The 21,792-nt window shown below is 43.7% G+C and overlaps 1 protein-coding gene across 1 annotated transcript in view; it reads right to left on the bottom strand.

Moving 5' to 3' along the window:
- Nucleotides 1-623: 623 nt before the first annotated feature.
- Nucleotides 624-21,792, bottom strand: part of ERGIC1 (endoplasmic reticulum-golgi intermediate compartment 1) — a 57,003-nt gene continuing 35,834 nt past the window's right edge. Inside the window, exons 4-10 of the mRNA XM_057409785.1 lie at nt 18,097-18,191; nt 17,342-17,466; nt 14,749-14,853; nt 10,741-10,801; nt 9,442-9,542; nt 6,633-6,755; nt 624-956 (exon numbers count right to left, since the gene is read on the bottom strand). Coding sequence (XP_057265768.1) covers nt 849-956; nt 6,633-6,755; nt 9,442-9,542; nt 10,741-10,801; nt 14,749-14,853; nt 17,342-17,466; nt 18,097-18,191 — 718 coding nt within the window. The 3' untranslated portion in view covers nt 624-848. The remainder of the gene's footprint in view (nt 957-6,632; nt 6,756-9,441; nt 9,543-10,740; nt 10,802-14,748; nt 14,854-17,341; nt 17,467-18,096; nt 18,192-21,792) is intronic.

The following is a 21,792-nucleotide window of genomic DNA, read 5'->3' on the forward strand; positions in this document are numbered from 1 at the left end:
TGCTGTAAAGACAACTATTCCCTTTCAAAGCAAAGGCCACATAAAACTGTGTTGCTCAGTTTGGTTTTTTTACTTCATGCCACCTGTAAACACAAGACTGGATATTCAGTTTCTGGGAAGAAATGAAACCACTTTTACATTCAGAGTAAAAGAAAAGCCTTCCACTGCCTGGATCACAGATTACCCAGGAAAAGGTAGCTGGGGGAAGGCTTCCTCTTCTTGTTTGCTCATTTCATTAGAAAGGTCATATCTGAACAAAAGAGCTTTCAATAAAAGCACAAAACGTTTCTTGATGTTATTTCTGCTCTCTGTCTCTAAAGTTTGCTATGGGGACTAACATTTTCCATTCCTCACCAACAGATACATCATCACCTTTTTGGCAGCACAGGTGGAATTTCTTCCTAATGTATAATTTTTGCCTTATACAAAAGTCGATTGTCTAATCATGCAAATCCAACAGAATTCCAAAAAGTGCCACAAGACAGCTCAACTCTTTTCAATCTACTACTTAGTTTGTACACTGCCATAGGAACCTCCCAGAGAACAGACTGTCATCCTTACTTAGATCTTAGATGACGGTGTATTTTGTATATGGCATTTCAACCTCTTTCCTGGGGGGGGTGGGGGGGAGACAATCAAAATCCATGCCCTGATTCCATTGATTTTTCACTCTCAGAGCTCTGAAATGCATGGAGATTTCTTTGATTTGTTGAAGAGGTCTTCACTGAACAGTCTGATCAGAGAAAAACTTACTGATTCAATCAAATAGAAAATAAAGACAAAAACAGGTAGTGGCAGATTTCTCAATCTTTGCTCCTATCCTTGGAGACTAGGGCAGAGTTTCACTGCTACTGCATTTTCCCCAGCTGGATCTTCTTCCAGGCCTCTGATGCTGTGAAAATGCAGGAGTCGAGGATCCCAGCTACAGTAAATGTTCCTCCAATGATGGCACATATCTGAAATGTACAGAGAGGGAACAGGTTTGTCAATGATGAGGCAAACTTTTACACAGCTTGAAACTGGGGGAAAGGGTTGCCTACTGCTAGGGTATTTTCTGGGAGCATGGTAAGAACCGGGTAACGGTACTGGGGACATAATGACATGACAATTATTCGGGAAAACCATTCCCTACAGTGGAATAACTTAGTGCTAATCTGAACTCATCATAGCCAGAGCCAACCATAAATCCCAGTCCCTAGGAGCATACAGCATGAGTGCTGTTCCTTTCTGGGCTAAACTCCACCTAACAAAGTTTCTAGAAGCTCTGTGTTGCTCGTATCTTCCTATTACTGTTTTCTATTACAAATACCATGGCCTTATAGTCTTTTCCCTGTTTCACAAGATACAGTGTTTGCAAACAGGCAAAAGATACTTAAATAGCATGTGAAGGACAGTGACTAACAGAGAAACCTAGCTACCAGTGACACCTCCAGCTAAGGCTGTCTAACACTTTCCATTACAAGGGCTGCTTACAAAAGCATGGCCAACTTAACTCTTTGTGGGCTGAAGTTTTCCATGCAAGATGTGTTGGGTTGAATTATTTAAACAGCAGTAAAACACGTAATCATTTTCAAGAACAGTGTTAAGGAAAGAAATAATCTCCTGATCAGCGTAACAGACTACTTCAGGTTCTCAAGTGATAGAAAAACATAAAAGTATTCTGACATGTCAAACCAAAGTTGTTTGGCTTGGAGCACCTAAACTCAAGAGGCCAGCAGTTATGGACTTTGCAACACACTCCTTCGATTCCCTCATCTGTGAAATGGGGGCATTTCCAAAATTGCCTCCCAGGGAAACTGAAGGAGAAAACATTTAAAGGGCTCGATACCATGACAATAGCTGTCTCAAAGTCCATTTGGAAACTTGGCTTATATAGAAACATAAGACTTATATAGAAACCACCTGCTAGTAATAAGGCAGCAGTCAAAATACTGTAGGATGGGAAGAAACTTTCATCAAAGGGTGTCATCCCACCCTGTGCAGGGCACAAGGCAGGGCTCACATGGAAAGTATGATACACATAATGTAACTCAATAATGATTAACAACCAAGTTATAATTAAACAGGACCTGGCATTTTCTAACTCCCACATTTTTTACTTCATAACTGTAGTGCTCTTTCAATTTGGTCTTTCACATTGTGCAGGATTAGGTGCCTCTGGAATAAGAGACATCAGTCAGTGAGAAGGGGACATGATATACAAAGCTTATCTCCTGACAAGGGCCTGACTAGAAAGGGGATTTTGCTGTGAGCTAGAAGCCAAGAGGGAGAAAGGAGTCCCAAATCAGTAAGCCACCACAGCAGACTATCAGGGAAACGCAAAACAACTGACACTGAGGGCACCCAGTGCCATGCTAAACCTACCATGCCATATCTCGTCCCACAGAGCACTACATCCCATGGTCAAAATTACAAACCAAAGAGTAACACAGCAGCAGTGTTCAGCTCTTCCAGCTCAGAGGGAGTTAGCAGTGGCAACAGAACAAACAATTAATAGTGAGCACAGGCAGCAAGAAATAAAGCACTCATTTACATGTGTATTTATAACCAGCATGTATGTGTTTAGTGAGCTCAGTGAAATGAGGAGCAGCAGAAAACATGGCTCTTGCTGGACAGTTGTCATTCCAGCAGCCCATCAGCTGAAGGCAGAGTCAGTACTTTTAGGGGACAAGCCCATCTCCTGCCCGCTGTGCCCCCCTCCCTGCTGCCCCTCAGAGCATAACGCAGGGTGACTTTTCTGGGAGAGTGACCGCAATGGAGTTGGGTTATTTCAGTCCACAGCAGCTCAGCTGACGGGAGATGTTACACCGCAAACAACAGAAAAACCATCCAACACTAAGATTTTGCATCATATGGTAGGAAAATGTGATTTCAGCGCAGCAGGGAGGTGGGGAATAGAAAAATAACATATATTCCTCTGCACAGCTCAGTACTGCTGAGTGTTTATGAGTCACACACACCTGGCACTCGCTTGGAGCCTGCCTCCCAGCACGCACACAGCCCTCTTGTTTCATTGAAACAGAAAATAAAGCAGCACCGGGGTTGGTCTCTAGGTCAGCACAGAAGCTGCACCACCGTGTTTCCTTATCATCACAGATCTAATGCGTATGGAGCGTTGCTCTTTAGCAGTGTGGAAGGAAGTTCGGCATCATGCACTGATTTATATTTAATGGAGTTTTATGCTGGGAATAATCTGCGTTTGGCTTCATGAGGTTACTGTTTGACTCAGGCCCGGCCATTAAAGGAGGAAGGAAAAGAAATCCAGAAGTGTAATAATTACAGCAGTGAGAGGCCATGCAGTGCAGGATACACTTGAGGGTTTTGAAGAGAGTATGATTACAGGATAGTGGATGGGATGCAGCTGAAGTAAAACACGAGTGGGTATGTAAAAGGCAAGGCTGCAAGCAAGACAACAGAAAGGCGGGTGTCAGATGCGTGACTGTGGACCTCTAGGATGTCTTAAAATCTGAACATTACTTTTAAGGACAGAGGGGACCAGTAGAATCCCCAGGTAACTCCTAGCAAGGGAAGCTGAAGAAGCCCACCCAGAGATTTCTGGCTGACTTGCAGCTCATCTTGTGCAATAATGCTGCCCTGGTTTTAAACACCTCACAGGACTGAGTCTATGATACCCACCAGTAACAGGTCCCAGGGCTGAAATAACTGTGCCTGCAACCACTGGGGAATGGTTGATGAAGAGCCCTCTCATATCAGGAAAAAAATTCTCTTCTTTACTGTGGATTTTGAATGCTTTAGCAGAACTTTGGCTCATTTTCTGCCCACCCTCCCCTCCCAGCCCTGCACTGACCTCATGATAAAACCTTCTTTCAGTTTGGCCACTTACAGAACTCATAAATTTTCAGTAGTGAAACTTTTCCCCTTGCTCCATAACCTCAACCACGAGGCCATGAATGGCTTCTCTTTCTGGGGAGATGCCTTGATTTTAAGCAGTACAGTTCCACAGGCAAAAACTACTGTGTTCAACACTATGCCAAGTGCCTGTGGTTAACCCCAGGATCCATGGCAAAGTTACAGCACAGCGGCAGCACTGACCCACAGGCAATACAAAACCTTACTTAGTACTGATTTTTTTGAAGTGTGACATGTAAAGTATAATCTGTGCTAAATGCATTTTGCCCTGCATGGGAAGCACTTTTCACATGGTACAGAAAATTAGGGTAAGTCTTCACAGCACAAAACCCCAAGGAGCAGGCCTGAGTTCAAATGGGCCTGTTGGGAACACAAAAGGCCTGGGAACACTGCTGTGGTGCTATAATGCTGCTCTTAGTGGTGCTGAAGTTTTCTGGGGGCAAACTTGTTACTAACAAAGACCGTCAGACAACCTTCCCAGCAGCAGAATGAGACTCCTTTGGCTCTCTGCTGAAAAGCCAACACCCAGCTCTCATCTGACCTCTCCACATGGGATCATCCCTCCATAGTGTATCCTTCCCTCCAACACTGATGCTGCTTCCTACTGAAAGTCTCTTTCAAACAGGACATTCTCCTACTCCCAGGGCCCATTTAAGTGTACTGAAAGCCTCATGGGTGCCCCAATAAACAATCTGCTCACCAAAAGGAGTTGCAGGTGATGCCCCCCCCCCCACCTCAGAGCCACTCCTGTGGTTAAATGAAGCAGCTGCTGCTCAGACAAAAGCTGATGCTTTCCATAGCCAGCCCCATTTGGCAATGACTCCAGATGCCCCAGCGCAATCTGCCTGGACCTCAGCCCAGTACTAATCATTACAAACTGGTCTCCAGAGCAACTGTGATGCAAAAGGCCATGCTGGAGATACAGGAAAGGGCTAAAGCAGTGGAAAGGACAATGGAACAGATCATGTCATCAAAACAGGGCAAGGAAACCTAGGACAAAGGGTATTTTAATCCTCTACAGCACTGCTCCCCTCCACCAGCATTCTCAATTCCACCTTAAACACTGTATAGCTTTAAGGTGTAGCACATACACAGCCAAGGCTGCCCTACTGTAAAACATCCCTAGCCTAAATGAGAGCAAGAGCATCTGTACCAGGGTCAGATAGTCCCAGGCCGATAGTCATGATGTAGCATCTGTAACAAGGATTTGCCTCTATGTCAGCCACATCTGACAACGGTCTGGCCCACCTGTCTGATGTGCTGCATAACAGCTACTGCAGCTACCAGTGTCATCCACGCATCTCCATTGGAAAGATGTTCCATTGGAATGTCCCCAGGTGAGCTGCTGAGACTATAACCATTTAAAAGACCAAACGAAGCAGACAAAAATCCAACTGTAAAACTCTTCTTAAGCAGTCTCGCACCCAGCATGTCCCTGGTTAACTTCTCAGACAGGATGTGACAAAAGTCTACTTGGGGCCACCTCAAATCCGAAAGGTCATGGTGACAAGCAGTGACTCTCCTGTAGGCTCCTTACGTAAACTCTGAAGCACAGTATCGAATTCAACAAAGATGCCATTTATATGCACACAATGGCTTATCAGCAGTAAATCAATGCTAGCAACAGACATGACCATTAATAATAACATCTATCAATCCTTTCCAAACACTGTTTCCTATTAAAAACACCTCCAAACCCTCACCCTCACCAAGATGCGTAAGAAGCTTATGAGAGCATACTGTTAGGGGAAGCAGTACGAGATGCCAAGTCATAAAACGCTGATGTTTGACCTTTTTTAGGATTATGTTTTGAAACCAAACAGACGTGCTAAGAAGAGAAGGTCTTAAACCATGACATTTAGATTTGCTTCAAGTCCCTTCCCCTTGGTATTTGTGTATCCTAGAGATCACACGTGTTTCTGAAGTGAAGTGAACTTGCTGTTTATCACAAGCTGCAAAAATCAAAATCTTTAAGTGCAACACAGCCACAACTGTTTATGTTACTTCCAATTAAAATATTCAAACAGTTTAAAATTCAAAATCCGAGGTTTTCATTCCAGCCAATTTATCACCTACTGCACATTCCACCTCACTGGCACAGCAGGCTGCTGCTTAAATTTTAAGCCACCTCCATGAGGACACATTTTTGAAAGTTCTGGAAGAGCTTTAAATAGCTCTTTGCCTAAGTAGCAGTTTGGACGGTACAGCTTTGTTATAGATGCTGAGATCAGTACTGCAGGATGTTAGCTGGATAGATCAAAATATAACTTGTCAGGAAAACACCTCTGGAATTCGATAATGCGGCTCTTCTCCTCTTCTACCCAGGAGTAAATGCCTGGAACCAGCATACCCATATTAAGCCAAGCAGCAGCACTGATTAAAGCAACTGCTCTGCATTCTCTGCAAGTTAGATCTTAGAGAGACAGCTTACTGCAGGATGCTTTACTGCATATCATATTAGCTTTGCTTCCAAGTTTCTGACACGCTGCAAGAGTAACCATCCTGCCTAGACAGAGTTTGGCACTTCTGGAATAGGATAATTTTCCTTCTTCTTGAGCCTAGCTATCAAATTAAGTTGTCAGAGCACAGGGTTTACCAGTTACTTCACTTACACTTCAGTACAATTGGGTGATGTACTGCTTTATTTCAATCATGTCAAAATGCTCTGAAGTAGAAACTTGATTCTTCTGGACAAGAATGACTCGGAAGAGAAATGGAAGGCAGGCAGGAGACAGGAGAATTGGAGGTTTAGAGTAACTTACCGATGTGATAAACCTATACAAAGGCTGTCGTCTCTCTGTGTATTTCACTGTGATGGGGCTCAAATCATAACGAAACCAGATAGCTGGGATAATGCGGCCAGTGTGACTGTAGGCTACGTACTCCTAGAAAAGAAAGGGGGGAAAAAATAGCAGAAAATGTGAGCAATCTCCTTCCATTTGGAGTGTCTGCAATAAAACTGCTTCTGTGGATCTGGCCCTTACTTCACTCTTTAGTATTAACGATCAGACTGAAAGAAGCAAACAGGTAATTCCTATGACTGTCCCCCACCCTTATGAAATAGGAAAATAAGGTCTTTATAGTCTGATAATGATAGAGCTGCGAACAGAGAGTGATGGTGCTTACTCTCACCTTTAGTCAAAGTTACAGAAGTAAACATAAAGGCTGTCATCGATTTCTCTAGCTTAGATCTGTTCTATTTAAATACAAGCAGTCTCTAAGCGGTTGCAAGTGAAGTTTTATCCTGCCAGCATGTAAATCTGGGATACTCATCTAAAAACAGAATTTCGTTTGCAAGAACCTGAAAATCCCTTCTTGTCCATGCACAAAATAGCAAGCAGCAGCTCCTGTCTGAAAGGAACCCTTTGCCTCGGGACCAACAACGTGAATGCTTTGCCCACTCAGTATAAATCACACGGTGCCATGTTTAAACCGTGCTGAAAGCCAAAATGAAACTGTATACACGAAAATACTGGCAAAGGTTCAAAAAATATTCCAAGATCGTGTGGAAGAGACATCTTCAAATTGCCAGTGAAGGTCTCTTTTAATCCATTTCTTTAATAACAGCAATCAGTCAGACAGAGGACATCTCAACACGACATACTGCATACTGCCAACGTAGAACAGATACTAACACCAACATAGCATCACATGTCACATCTTTTTGAGCTAATATTTTGTCTGTGCTCTCAGTGGAAACAGATATCATCTTTCAAGGAACAGGACATTTATCTTGACAGACTGAAGAAAAATCAAAGCAAAGCAGGCTGGGGACTTGTCAACCAGCGAGAGCCATCAGCATTGGCACAACGCACACTGCCTCTTTACCCAGCTGCTCTTCCCTTCTTTAGCCCTATGACATGCCTGCCAACTCAGATCACCTCTTCTGTTTTAATTCTCCTTCATACAGAGGCAAAGGCAACCTCAAACACTTCAGAAGGATGAAGAACCGACAAGCAATAGGACACCCATAAGCATGACAGGAAAGAAAGGATAATTTTATGCGCTGTGAGCGCAAAGGGAGCAAGCAAAACAGCATCCCTCTCCTTCATTAATCTCGTAATTCCCAAATTTCCATCTAGTTTTTCTCAATGGATGACAAGAGAAGCAGAATGTGACTGAAGTCCCTAGTCATCGTGTTTTCAGGGCTGTTACTGCAGAAGTTCTGCAGCCTATCTTGGGACAGTGGTTATCTGGGGAAGTGAGGAAACAAGGGTCTTAAGACGGAAAAGGGGAGAGGAGACAGACAGTCCACACTTAAAGACTATATCAATCTCTTCATACTTGTCAATCTATGGCAGACTATTCCAATAGCTTCCAATTTCTTTTTCCCACAGATCAGGGCGGGAGACAAGGGCTAAAGCACTGATAAGAGAATTCTTGTTTTTAATGAGAAGAAAATGCAGATGCAGCACTGTTTCTCTGCCCTTCAGTTCTGATAGAACTGACCTCATTTTTTCCTTCCTCTCCCCTTTTCCCCACCAGCAATCCTGCCCTAATGAGTCAGTCTTGGCCAAATGCCCCCATTTGCAACCGTGTTCATGAGAGCGTCAAAAGCTCCTGCTGTCTGTTTTCCGAATTACTATCAGAACTTGCGTCGCAAGAGTCTTATCAGAACAACAGTTGTGACATTAAGCAGAACAAATACATTGCAATCTGAATACAGGGAGACATCCAAATCATTGGGACACACTGTACATGCCCAAAAGTCACTAGACAGGAACGTTAATCTAACAAATAGTTGATGAGAGCGCATGCTTGATTCCCAGTTACTGCAAACTAGCAGCAATTAGGCATTATAAACCCATTCTGGACTTTCATTTAAAACTATTTGCCTATCAGGTGCTAAACTGAAATACACTTTTTTCATTAAAAAGTAAACAGGAGCTCTCTTTAAAAGGTCAGTACACTGTATTATTAAAATACAAATATTTTCACATTTAATGTAAATTAAGAATTATAAAGTTATAAGAACTATTATAACCCACTAAAAGTGGGCACTGTGAAATAGTCAACCAGTAACTATTTGCTGCTGCAGGTTCAAGGGCTTAATATCTGAAATCAGCATCTATAAAAAGCTGATGACTGCTGACTTAGTCTGATATGTGCAACACAATTAACACTGTTTTATTAACAAAACCACTTGTAAGTGCTGCTTTGTGTGTTCAGTTCCATTGCAGTTTCCACCCAGATGAATCTTGACACAAATCACAAGAGCTCCTGCAGCATGTACAAACCTTCCACATAATTTATAGAAACGTCCCTCAGTTAAACTGATATATGAGAAAGTCAGGAGTAAGACTACACTTCTCTAGGATTAAAACAATACCACCACCTGCTTTGACAAGCCCTCTCCATCCAACCCTGTTAAATGCTGGCACCAGGAGCAAGACAAAGCTTGAAGAGCTTCAGTTCCTCCTTCTCCCAGCAGAGGCTACTCCTCACCTACAAACAAATGTACCCGGCTGCAGAACAGAGGAGCAAGAGGGAGGAGGAATGATGACTGAAGATCCTCCATGCATCCACTGGGATGCAATAAGGAGCTTCTCTGAGAACTACCTGCTTCTTTACCTTATTTGCTACAGTATATTGGTAAGAGTATCGCTGCTTGCCACTCATGTCTTCGTACACCGTCGGGACTATCTTCAATATATAATCATGAGATGCAAGAGCTGTGGTCAGGGAAGGAAAGGAGACAAAAATATATGTTAGAATTCAGAGAAAGGAATCACACACAACATTTCAAAGTAAATGAGCAAAATCAACAAGTAAGTCACAGAAAAGGTATGTCCTTCCTCCTCATCTCAGGTTCTGAGACAAAATGACAATTTCGCATACTACTTTTATGTTCTTTGTACAAAATTTTGTAAGGTAGCTGGATGGCACCAGAACCTGCTCACCATTCCAAGACTTCTGCAGTAGCACAACCCATGGAGATGAGTTTGGGTCACTTAAACCTTCCTAAGTGCTTGGAACTACAAATGGTAAGTCTTACCAGCACCACTAAAAGCTGTCCTGGTTAAATCAAGAACCAGCTAAGGTTAGAACTGCAGCTCACTCAGCTTCTTTTGACAGAAAAAGCTGAGGCACCACAGCCTGTGTAGTCCCATTTCTTATGTACCCATCTTTCTTTCCTTCTCTTCTTTTTACTACAGCTGATCTTCCCCATGATTTAAATGGCTTGCGCTATTTTTCATGTCTGCTGAAACAGTTCTAAAACAGAACTCTGTAAGATTTCTGGGCACGATCCTTTAGCCAAGTGTAACACAATGACATTTGGCTCCTGGATAAAAAAAGAAAGAAACAAAAACCAAATAAATCCAAACTACGAGAGAGTTGTTTAGCATCAGGAACAGCCATAGAAATTTTGTTCCAAAAAGTGGACAAGACTGATATCCTTGTGGGAGCCTGAACACCTGAAGCAATAAAACTGCACTGAATGGTAACATGCTCTAGAAATTGCTTTTTGTGTACTGGTCATAAAGAAGGGCAATGGATATGCCTAACCTTCCAGCCACAAAGTAGAACTTAAGGAAAGATCTAACTTGAACACAAGAACAAGGAAAAGTTATGGTGGTGGTGCCAGCAGGAAAGGGAAGCTATAGCAGCAGGATATGGGTAAAGACCTCAGCAATTCTGAGTCAGTCACAGCAGAGCTGGAGACGATGTCCAGGTTGCAGAAGGGCTGCACAGGACTTTTTTGGGCTAAGCCTTCTCTATGTTACTGGAGAAATGACAGTCTGTAATGTCTGGATCATTTTGGTTAAAGAGGCAAATTAAAGACTTCTGGATACACCAGTGTTGCACAAATGGCCCTGTTTTCCCTCCTGCAAAGAGTGGCTAAAACCTGTAATCACCAAAAATACATACGATTTGAGCTGAGTTTGTCTGCTCCCTCCAAGGCATTGAATGCTCCATGAACGTTATGGACCTGGAAAGCAAAGAGGCATATGAAAAAATTATGCTCTGACTTGGTACTCTTGATCTTTCCTTCCCTATGCTATCCTGTAACAAGGAGATCAGCCTGATTCAACCTTCCCGAAAACAAAGCCTCAACCCACTAAAAGATGACCTGAAATATCTTTCAGTGACCATCACCACAGAAGTTGGTTCCAAGTTAAAAAGTTGATTTCACAATGTCTTACAAGATGAAATTCCAAAACCACTCCAAAGCTAAAGGAATTGCAGTTGGAAGAGGCCAGTTGTGAAATTTCATAGTGAGGTATTTCCCAAGAGCTTTACATAGTTAACTGTGAAATTAATTTATCAGGCTAAAAGGGAAATAAATGGGAGTCATATGCAGGTTAAAACTCAAGAGTCTCCTGTAAAGGTAGCCCATGTCAGAGCAGTTGGGCATGTATAGCTTTAACGCATTAGCCCAGCTTTCCCACCATACACACTATGCCCATAGAGATGGGAAGGATGCATGCCAACACTGCCATCCATTCAGCTTTTCCTGCAGCTGGTCCCAGGCATGGGAGTATCTGTTTGCCCAGAATAACAGGATTTCCATCCCATGCCTTCCACACACTATTATCTGGGAGTCTGATGTCCACCACCAGCATAATCAGCTTGTGAACTCTCTATAGGGAAACCCCACAGGAACAGCTGTAGATCAGAGGTTGCGTCATTCACATTATGTACATTAAACTATACAGAAAGAACAAATAATTCCACAACCTAGAAATTCCTGACCTTAAGCCAGACAACTGGGAAGAAGAGCTTGGGAGAAGTATTTGGTCATGGGTATAACAAGGTTTCATCCCACTAACAGGGCAATGCAATCTCCTTCCCAGACCCTCTCAACAACTGATAGTATTTGGATGGTTTCATCTCATCCTAATGGCTGTTTCCCTATTCTGAATACTATGGAGTGGATGATGATTTGGAGGAAGCTACAACTGAACTTGTTTCTCTCCTGAGAAAGGAAATTCTACAGGGACAAAAATCACCAGCAAGGTGCTGGTAACAAGCACAGAGCAAAAGCTGCAGCTGAACCTTCTACAGCACCTTTCAATGTGCTGGCGTTTCAAATACTCTATACAAGAGTAACCATCTCCAGACTACACATGCAGACTGTACACATTCTTTACTAATTTTAGAAGTATACAAAGAAAGAGGGGCCCCTGGACTGGGCTACACTATTATATTCCATTCTTGATAAAGCCGAGAAATAAGCCTCTTATAGCATATCTGGGCCAGAGACTTTAAGGTCCACTTCAAACACCCTAACAGTAAATACTGAGTGGATACTCAGCAACCAACTGTATCTATCCTGGGAAGTACTAGTATATTTGGACTTTTGTTTTGTCCTTGCCTCCCCAGCATCTACACTTCTATTTATATATGTAAGTTGGCTGCTCTGCTTCTCTCTACATTGGGAGTTTGAAAAGCTGTGAGTTACAGAGACAAAGCCACCAAGCATCTACACAACTGTCTGTTTTGGTAAGAGCAGGTCCTTTGGTGCCTCTGCCTCTCTTGCCTTTGCAACACGGATGGCATTTGTAATTCCCAGTCTGAGGTTTTACCATGATTTTCCTTGTGGAACATTCTGGATTCCTGTTACAATACTTGCTGTCTGTAATTAATCTCTGCTCTACAAAGTGCACAAGTGTGCTCCTTGGGGGAACATGCTTGTTTGTACCTTGTTAAGTCCCTGGAAGGGCTTCAACAAGGAGTAAGCTTTTGGGCACGGTAACAAAATTGCTTTGCAACAGACAACTTAAGCAAGTCTGTTTAGCCAGATATTCTCAGGACTTGTCCTGCACTAGGAGGGCCAAATCCAGTACTTGAAGTAGTGGCACAGGAGGCCAGAGAATGGTTTAATAGTGCCAACACTTGTATTCTCCTGCAATGTGGACCTCAAAAAGATCCTTTCTAGGGCCTTGAACACCTTAGGCTTTAACCTCTACAAATGCATGTGACAACATACAACTGGATATATAACTCAGGCAGAGAGCAACAGCAGGCTAAAATAACTTCCAGCCTTGCAACTATCAAGGGAAGACAAGACCTCTCACAAGGTTAGAACTAGGATTATTCAACACCACAATCTAGCACTCAAGAGAATTCTATCATTAAAAACATAACCTCCTACTTTCCATATCTCTTTACCAGGTTACCTGACATGCAAGAACTACTTCACTGGTTTGAATTTTGGTCTCACCTACATGAGGGAAAAATGTACAAAAAAGTCTGCCACTCTGTGCATGAATTAATGTTGAAGAATTGAAGCACATTCCATATAAATCTCTGTTTCACACTGTTTTTTCTAGAGAACACAGTGTGTACCTTAGTGGATCATTCTGGCAGAGTTAGTAACAACCTACAAAGAACTAACTCCCAGCACATGACACAAGCGAATGAGAAGCTCCTCACCCTCTTTAAGAAATATGAGCATGTATTACATCAAAGCAGGTGGAGATATTCAAAGGCGTATCTAGATAGATTTAAAGCTCTCCGTACTCACTGGCTCTCTGCTGAGACTTGGTAGCACCTGTTTAGTGAACATATCCTTCTTGTAATTTGTGCTGCTGAACTCCTGTTTGCCTGCAGGATCAGCAGCACCTACATGCTCCATTCCTTGTGTATGGAGATGATGAGTAGCTATTCTGAATTCGAAAATACTAATCAAAACTTGTCCAACTCAGAAGCCAACTGTATGTTTGCTAGACAGGTTTCTCACCCCCAGAACTGAAGACGTTCACTCCTTTGCCCCCAACTGTCCAAGACTTCTCATCTCATTCATGCTGATTCGCACTTACTCAAAGACTCCATGATAAAACAGTGGGAATGCTACTTTAGAGTGCTGATTTCCCACGCAAACTGCAGAACTCCCTATTAGCACTTACCCAATATTTTTCATAATCTCAGTGCGCTTTACAGACATTAAGCCAAGCTTATTTATATGCTAATATTCCAGCGTTCCCACACAAGATATTTCCTAAAAGAAGCCGGGAGCAGAATCAGAAGACTACAAAGCAACGCTTAGACTTGTTAGCATGAAAAAGGGTTTTGGAAGTGGGTGTACAAGAAGCAGACTAATGAGACGTCTGTGCTGAGGAAAGATTACAGAGAGACTGTGGGTAAGCAATGTTTAGGGTGAGTCGCAAACTGGGTGTGCACATATATAACTCCCACCTATGATGCTAACTCCTTGGAAGTAGGCTAGAGAAGTGCTGTAATCTGTTCTCATTGAGAAATCAGGAATTATTACATAACTTGCAACACCTGGTGAAACTCCATCCACTGGGCAACTGCACACATCCACCTTCTTCCCAGCAGGGAACTGGCAGTTCTAAGTCTAACTTGTGTTTCACAGAACCAATTTGACTAATAGGTGTCTGCTATACAAGTACAGTGAAGTGAATTAAAAGGTACTTGACTGGTGCCATGGTAAAGACAGTAGCAAGCACACATCTTCCCTTAGTACACTCACTGCTCCTCTGAAAGGCAGTCAAGATTTGGTTACTGTATTAATACTGAAAACAGTACTGCATAGATATTTTGCAAGCTGTATTAATACTGAAAACAGCACTGCAGAGCATTTTGCAAAGACATGAATCCTCATTTCTACTCCTTTCAGGAAGATTATGACAGTTTTCCGAAAGCACTTTCAGTTTCAGATAAAACCAGTGGTTATTCTGTGACCGAACACTGCTCCCTCCTGAAGTGCCATGTAACAGCTTGCAAACTCTTCTGGACTGAGTGTATGTTTTATGCATGCAAGAGATGGGCTTACTTGCCCAGGCAGTCCTATCTCATGTCCTCTCCACATTGTACATGGCCCTTCCATAAAACCAAACTGTCTAATATTAAAGTCACTCTCATTGCATTCATTCCCCTAGAGCCAGGAAATTTTCAGGGAAGAGAACTCACCTGTAACTTGTCCCCAAATGAGAGTTTATGGATGACGTGAGTCATGTCAGGATTCTGAGGCTGTGCAGTGGCACTGTGCGTTGACACGTGAAAGTTACCAGGGACCTAAAATTAGTCAAGACAAGGAAGACAGGATTTCACATTTTATCCCTCAAGGCATTGCTAGGCTCTGTGATATGAAGCAGAAATGCCTGGATCCATCCAGCCTGGCAGGATATATCTACTTAGCAGTGGACAACCTCTGGCATGTCAGAGAAAGGCTCTGAATTACCCTCCTGCACTTGACCAACACCACCATACTGCATACAGAGTGGAGATCGGTTACATCCCACAGCCCAAGAGTCTGGCACCCTCACACTGCTGCTGACTAGGAGGTGATGAGTGGATCACTGCCAGCTTTAGGGATTCCTAACTCTTAAGGCTATGTCTTTCATCCCTATTAAAATAAAATTCATGTCTCTGACAGGGAACAAACAGTTGCTTAATGTTTTACTCCCACATCTCGCATTTGTAAATAGGCTCACTAACGCAACACAACCCAAGCAAGCTGTGGATCTATTCCTACTGTAGTACTGATCATGAGCAACCTTACATTTGAGAAGACTGTACATTAAGAATGAGTTTTATATAAGAGAGAAAAAACCCACTGAAACCAATGGGGTTTCCCATACAAACTAAGCCATATCTTCAGCTTCTAGCCCTGGCAATAGCCCTTCCAAGCACAGAATGTTCTGGTTTTAATTTTTTTAATGGAGGGAAATATGAAGTTTCAAAAAAAATACAGATTTCACCTAAGGACTCAGTTCCAAGACAGAAAATGAAACCTGGTGTCATTCTGATGGGATCACTCTAGGATGCACACACTTTTCAGGTCACTAGCCTCTGTGAAGTGTTTCAGCAGATTCAGCTCGGTCACTGTTACGGAAGGTGCAAGAATTTTTTCCTATCAAGAAGAGGTTGGGAAATCAAGCAACGCTGAGGAGCAATTTGACATGGCCTAAGACAAGAGTGGGAGGATGGTTATACAACTGGTATCCACTGTGCTCTCTGCAGGGACACCTCACCAGCAGGGCCATGGGAGGCCACATGCCAGTTCCATGTGCTTTCAGGAAAGCTAATTTAAATGACTTGAGGAACAGCAGTGTTCTCCTGGGAACACTTTCAGGTGTGGACACAAGCTGTGTCATACACAAGCTCAGTAAACAGGGTGGCAGACTCTGCAGTAAGGAGTACACACAATCATCACACTGTTACTGTGTTCTCCCTCTTTAGGTTTGAGAACAACACCCAAGAGCAATCCCTGGTCATGTTTCAAAGCCTGGCCACATCCCACTCCAGATACCAGCTCATACAGAAGCTTGTACAATTTCTGACAAGGACTGCAGGTCATACATGAGAGGTTGAGGCTTTCAGAGGCTGAAGTCCTGGGCCAGCTCCCCTCCGACAGCAGTCCCAACCACTACAGGAGACAACACAATTAGTTGCCTATCACAGATTAAGCAGTGAAAGGAGCTTCTCATTGCCTCACACAGCAGCCCCCTTTTGAGTTGCTTTGGTGAGCAGAACATACCACATCTAGTAGACAAAACCCAGCTCTGTGCTTTGGGAATTAATAGAACAAGAACTATATTTCAAGAAGTCCTTTCCCAGTTTTGAGGACTATCAGCTGCCAGTAATCTTGGTGGCTTAGAGGCGAGGAAAGAAACGTCTTCTTTTTAAGTCCCTAATCCTTTCCATGCCACAGAATCAGTAGGAGCTTCTACTTGTTATTTTTAGATGCGATTTAACATGACCCGGGAGGAAAAGAAGGAAGTAGGATTTTGTAGCCTGTGGTACATGAAGTGGCGTGAATATAGGGTGTGTCCTTCTTAGGACATCAGTGGGCCCCACCACTGCCTCTCCCACCCCAGCTAGTCATCTCCAGCATTACATAGCAAGATTATTCAATCTGAACACACCCATCCCAGAGAGGAGCCTCCTCCAGGCCTGCATTTTCATTCTTTGAGACAGAAGTGGAGCACCCCAACAAAGCATGCGCAGAGGCTGCCTGCACGTATTCCAAACATATCAGCATGGAGCCGCTTCTGTTATGTTGGCACCCTCTAGCAAGGAACATTCCTGTCATTCTGCGGCTCTTGGAATAAAAGAGCACTTAGATAGAGCCATTGCCAAAGACCTCTGCACACTGAGTCAGATTTTGGAGGTGCAAAAGTCGCGAGGAATAAACACAGAAGCCATGTGGCATTTGTAGGGAATTCATACATCCCCTAAACATGAGGCTGCTGCACTGAAAGAGACAAAACGGGCTGCAACATAGAGCTGCTCTCTTGCATTAAACAATCCTATCTCAATTAACTGGTTTGGAGAACAAAGTAAAAGCCTGATCTAACACATTTCTATAGGTCAGCCTCCTTCTACATGCAGCCTCCTCTCCCCAAATTGTTCTGCAGCATTGAGAGACATAACCTTACTGGTGATTAGGGACATGAACATCAACTCTACAGCAGAGACATTGGCACAGAGATTTTCATGAGCATTTTACAAATGGATTTCCCTAGCCAGCACACACTCACCTACTGTCATTCCTACTCACCTTGTTGATGCTGAAATGGCCCTCAAACCTGCAGCCATCCCCATTATTGAGAGGTATCTTCATTGAGTTGTCAATATGACCCACTTCGTGCCTTCCCATTTCATCTTGGATGTCTAGCCCAACTACTGCATGGGTGGGAAGAGACAATAAAAAAATCAAAACAAAAGAAATAACAGGAAGGGTGCACAGGAAAAGCATGCACTGTTTTTACTGGGAAAAAAAATCCACATAGTTTTTGCGGACATTTGACTAAACTGCACTAGTAATGTCATTTGTCAAATGCTAATAATCATACCAGCTCTTCAGAAAGAGCTTTGTAACCATACTTTTCAGACTGCCCATTTGACACAAATACCATGTCCTGCCAGCTGACTGCAATCTCAATTACACAGACGGAAAAACTTCAGGTAGACAAGGCAGGTGATTTGTGAAAAGCCAAGCTGGAGTGTTCAGAGTCACAAATGAAACCTGGGAGGTTTCTTGCTCCAAAAGGTCACTGTGAAAAAAGGAAATGATCTTCAGAAAGAAGCCAGGAAGGGAAGTCACCCACTAACACAGGCTGCAAAGCGAGCACAGGGTCCAAGGAAACAGGTGTCCTGGCTTGGAACAGAAAGTGATGTGATAGTGGCAAAGGCTGCAGCTACTTGATCTCCATCCACCCTGTTACAGAAGAAGGGCTACTGTACCAGGTTGGGTCTGTTTAAAGTGCTGTTTAAAATACAAAGACAAACTGATAAGCGAAAAGGGGTACTCACATTCACAATGCAGGTTTGGCAAACTGATGTTTAGATTCACTTCTATTTTACCTCCACTGTCTTTGTCTGGGTCATCCACATAGAGCTCGTTAACTCTGGAGGACAGAAAACATGGGTGGGCTCAGGCATGGAGCTACTTTTCACAGGGAAAAAAAACAACAACTTGCATGGGAAGGGAAAAAAAAGGGTACTTGAAGAGAGGGTTTCACTACGTGATGGCTGAAAATCACCAGACAGAGAGCAGGAAAAGCCCCCACAACTGCATGGGGGCAACCACTGTTTAGTTTTACTTCTGGCCTGACAGAAGTGCAGGAAGCTTCAAACAAGCCGATTTATGCTTCTTGCCCCCTTCTCGAGCCTGAGTTTCCAAAGGTGATACAAAACGAGAAGCTGATGTCGAAGCAGTGGCAGGCTAGTGTGCGAGCCCTCCACATACCTGCGCTGCTACTCCTTTTAGGAGGCAAGGAAGCATATGCTTTTTGTTTTGCTTCACACATGTTTTTAGAGAAAGGCCCCTCTCACCTATCCCACAGGAAAGCTTCTTTGTATAACTGTCTTTTGTTATTGCCACCCAGTTGACAACCTAGTGGACAAGAGAAGGCAGCATGGCATAAATCTCTCTCCTTAATATCTCATTTCAATCTATGACTGGTAACCAAAAGCAACAACTAAAATTGAGAAGAGGATCTGAGCCAGGAACAGATGGGAAGAAACATCCTGGACAGCAGGATTTAACACACTATTCAAGTCTCCCAAAGAGTAATGTTGTTTCATGGCACCCACAGTGCTGGCACATTCTTCACAGAAGACAGAATACAGATACAGAGTAAAAGGAATACAAATATTTACTGTTGGCACATTCAATCCATCTGACATGTAAAAAGTAAACAAAAAAAAGCCCAACACAAGCACAGCCGAATTCCTTGAACAGCCCCAGAGAACCCACTGCAGGGGAACTCACTGCTCTGAACCAAGAAGATGGCAATATTACCCAGCAGCTCTTTCTCCTTCGAAGCCCAACACTGTTCAGCCTCATCAAATATTAAGATTTGATAATTTATCTTCCAGTCAGACACATTACAAAGCTATGGGAATTTATGTTCAGGCAAGCTACATGAAATAAAGTACCTGTAAGTACTCTGTATTATACTTATTTAATGCTCAAAGTGCATGAAAGCCTTTGACAAGCCCTTGCCGAAGAGTCTATTAGACATGCTATTAGACAAACCAGACTAAGGGCAGCTACAAGACAGATTCAAAGTGATTTTGCTCTGGTGATCCATCTCTGGACCATAATGAACTGTTTGCCCTGTGAATTGAGAAGAAACAAGCCTTCACACTGAGAAACACACAGCTGCCAATTCTTTTGGAGGTAATTACTCACAGGTCAGTAGGGTTTACAGACACTCATTTAAAACCAGCACAGCATTTGTCTTCAGCTTCACAGCCCTACCTTTCTCTGTTTTTAATTGGCTTGACAAGTTGCTTGCAATCATTACTCAACGTATTTTTCAAGTGATTAATAAAAATGACACAGAGGGAGGGGAAAGATTGCTCATCAGTGACCTAGTTAGAAGCTTCTTGGCTGAGCCCTCTTCTCTTGGGTGGAATGCATTAAATCTTCTATGTGTTTATTACTGGCAGATTGGGTAGCAATCGGGATTAAGTCATATATCCAAATAGGGTTGTGAGGAGTAGCTCCAGCCAGGATAGGCATTAATCCCCCAGACCAGTGCACCTTCCTGTGCTCCCCAAGTCCTCCCATCAAGATCCCAGCTGCCAGCCAACCTGTTTCATAACAGCACCTGGCTTCTTCCCAGCTCTGAAATGTGGGCCATGCCCAGCCAGTGCTGAGGGCAACTCCACATTACTGCCAGAAAGGAGCATTCATGCCAGGGCTGGCACAGAAACATGTCAAGTTCAGCAGCTGAACATCCCAGCTATTTGGAGGGAAGCTCTAGGAAGGTCAATATTTGTATTTGCTCATTCCCAATTTGGAACCTGTCAGAAAACCTGCAGTCAGGCATGGTCTGTAAGCAAAGGCACATATGCTGTTCAGCGATAAGCAAGTGAGAAGTGCTTGCTGGTAGAAGTCAAAGGATGAACTGAGCACAAGGAGCCTATGGCAGCTCTCACATAGGAAGACAAGCAGTGAGGTCACTCGCTTGCAGACTGGATCACTGAGGCAAAGAGAAGTAGGCCAGCTTGTCCACGTCACACAGCCCATTAGTGGAAGATAAAGGAAACCGGTTTCCTGTCCTGCACTCCAGTCACTGGACCAACGGTTCCTAACCTGTCCCTTGGGCAAGGCTCATGGCTGCTTCCTCCTCCTCCTTTACCTAGTAGCCCCCTGCCCTTCTCCTACTCATGTTCCCAATTTCATAACCCTATCTATCGCCCCTTGGACATCTGACAGCTCGTGACAGTCTGTCCTTCCTTCCCTCCCTTGGACCTGCAGTGCTGCCTTTCATGGAGCACCCTGCCTGCTGAACCCTGCTTCTCCTTCCTAGCTCCAGCCACTGCCTCCTCTTGGCACCTCCAGCTCTTGCAGAGGGTCCAAGCTAACAAACCCAGCCAGGTTTCTTATCAGGGGCTCCAAAGTGCTCACCGCCTCTGCTATTGAGGTTTCCTTTCACTATGGGGAACCAAAGGTACAACGATAACACACCACAGACTGCACTTGCTGGGGAAACAAACCTCAGAAGAAATGTCATCATTTTCAACCAGCTGGAAATTTTACTCCCAAAATACATTCTGGAAACCTCCCAGGGTCAAGGCTGTCCTTCCAGGATCTCCTCCTGATCCACTGCCACCTCAGTCTGGATGGAGCTGGCAGAGAAGTGGCACTCACACATCCCTTGTTACAGTCCTGCCCAGGGCCAAGAAGCCAAATTGCACACAGCCTTCCTCCTATTTATTCACACAATCCTGGGACGTTGGGAAAAAGCACTATTTAGCACCTGTAGGAACTCTCCCTGAAGGGATAACATCACCAGCGGAAGAAATGAAGTTGGCTCTGATTTATAGCTGTCCCTTCTGGAACATGAAGTGTCCCAGGAGTAACAGTACTTAACAGTGCATCTGGGATGGTCACAAAGGAAATAAAACCTGAGGTCAGACAGAAGGGCACTGTAAACGCAGCTGCTTCTATGGCTGTTTAAGAGAGGCAGCGTACAGGGTTTTATTGTGAACCAAAGATGGCAGGTACCTCCTCCAAAGACCTAAGCACGCAGGAGTTGGCATTTTACTGGCGACTGCTAAGGACTATTTGAATAAAAGAGGCACAATAAAGCAGGGGTGAGGGGCAGAGCTATGAAAGTACAGTGAAGGTAAGAAGTGGACTTCTGCCCACTGGGCCTCCCACCACTGTTTCAAGAAAGGGAGGAAAGTTTCTTCATGCAGCAGGAGCTGTGATCCACAGAGAAAGAATCTGCTTCACTTCTAGAAAGAGCCACTTCAAAATACTTCACATTCCTGAGCGGTGCTGCTGGGCTTCACAGTTGCTTATCCCATTTGCTTGCAAACTTGCAGCATTACACGGAAAAAGTTGGAGGGACTCTTTGGCTGAGATTGCAGATCATGCAAATGGCACGCGAGAAAGAATGAAAGGGGGAAACAGCACAAGAGGGCTCATCATTCCTGTAAGATTTTATCCAAAGGAAGTCAGACCCATTCCCCATGCTTTAGGACTCCAAC

Source organism: Pezoporus wallicus, unplaced genomic scaffold (assembly GCF_028554395.1).
Source record: "Pezoporus wallicus isolate ANWC-B61680 ecotype Strahan unplaced genomic scaffold, APGP_CSIRO_Pwel_v1 contig_4309, whole genome shotgun sequence".
Classification (NCBI taxonomy): Eukaryota; Metazoa; Chordata; class Aves; order Psittaciformes; family Psittacidae; genus Pezoporus; species Pezoporus wallicus.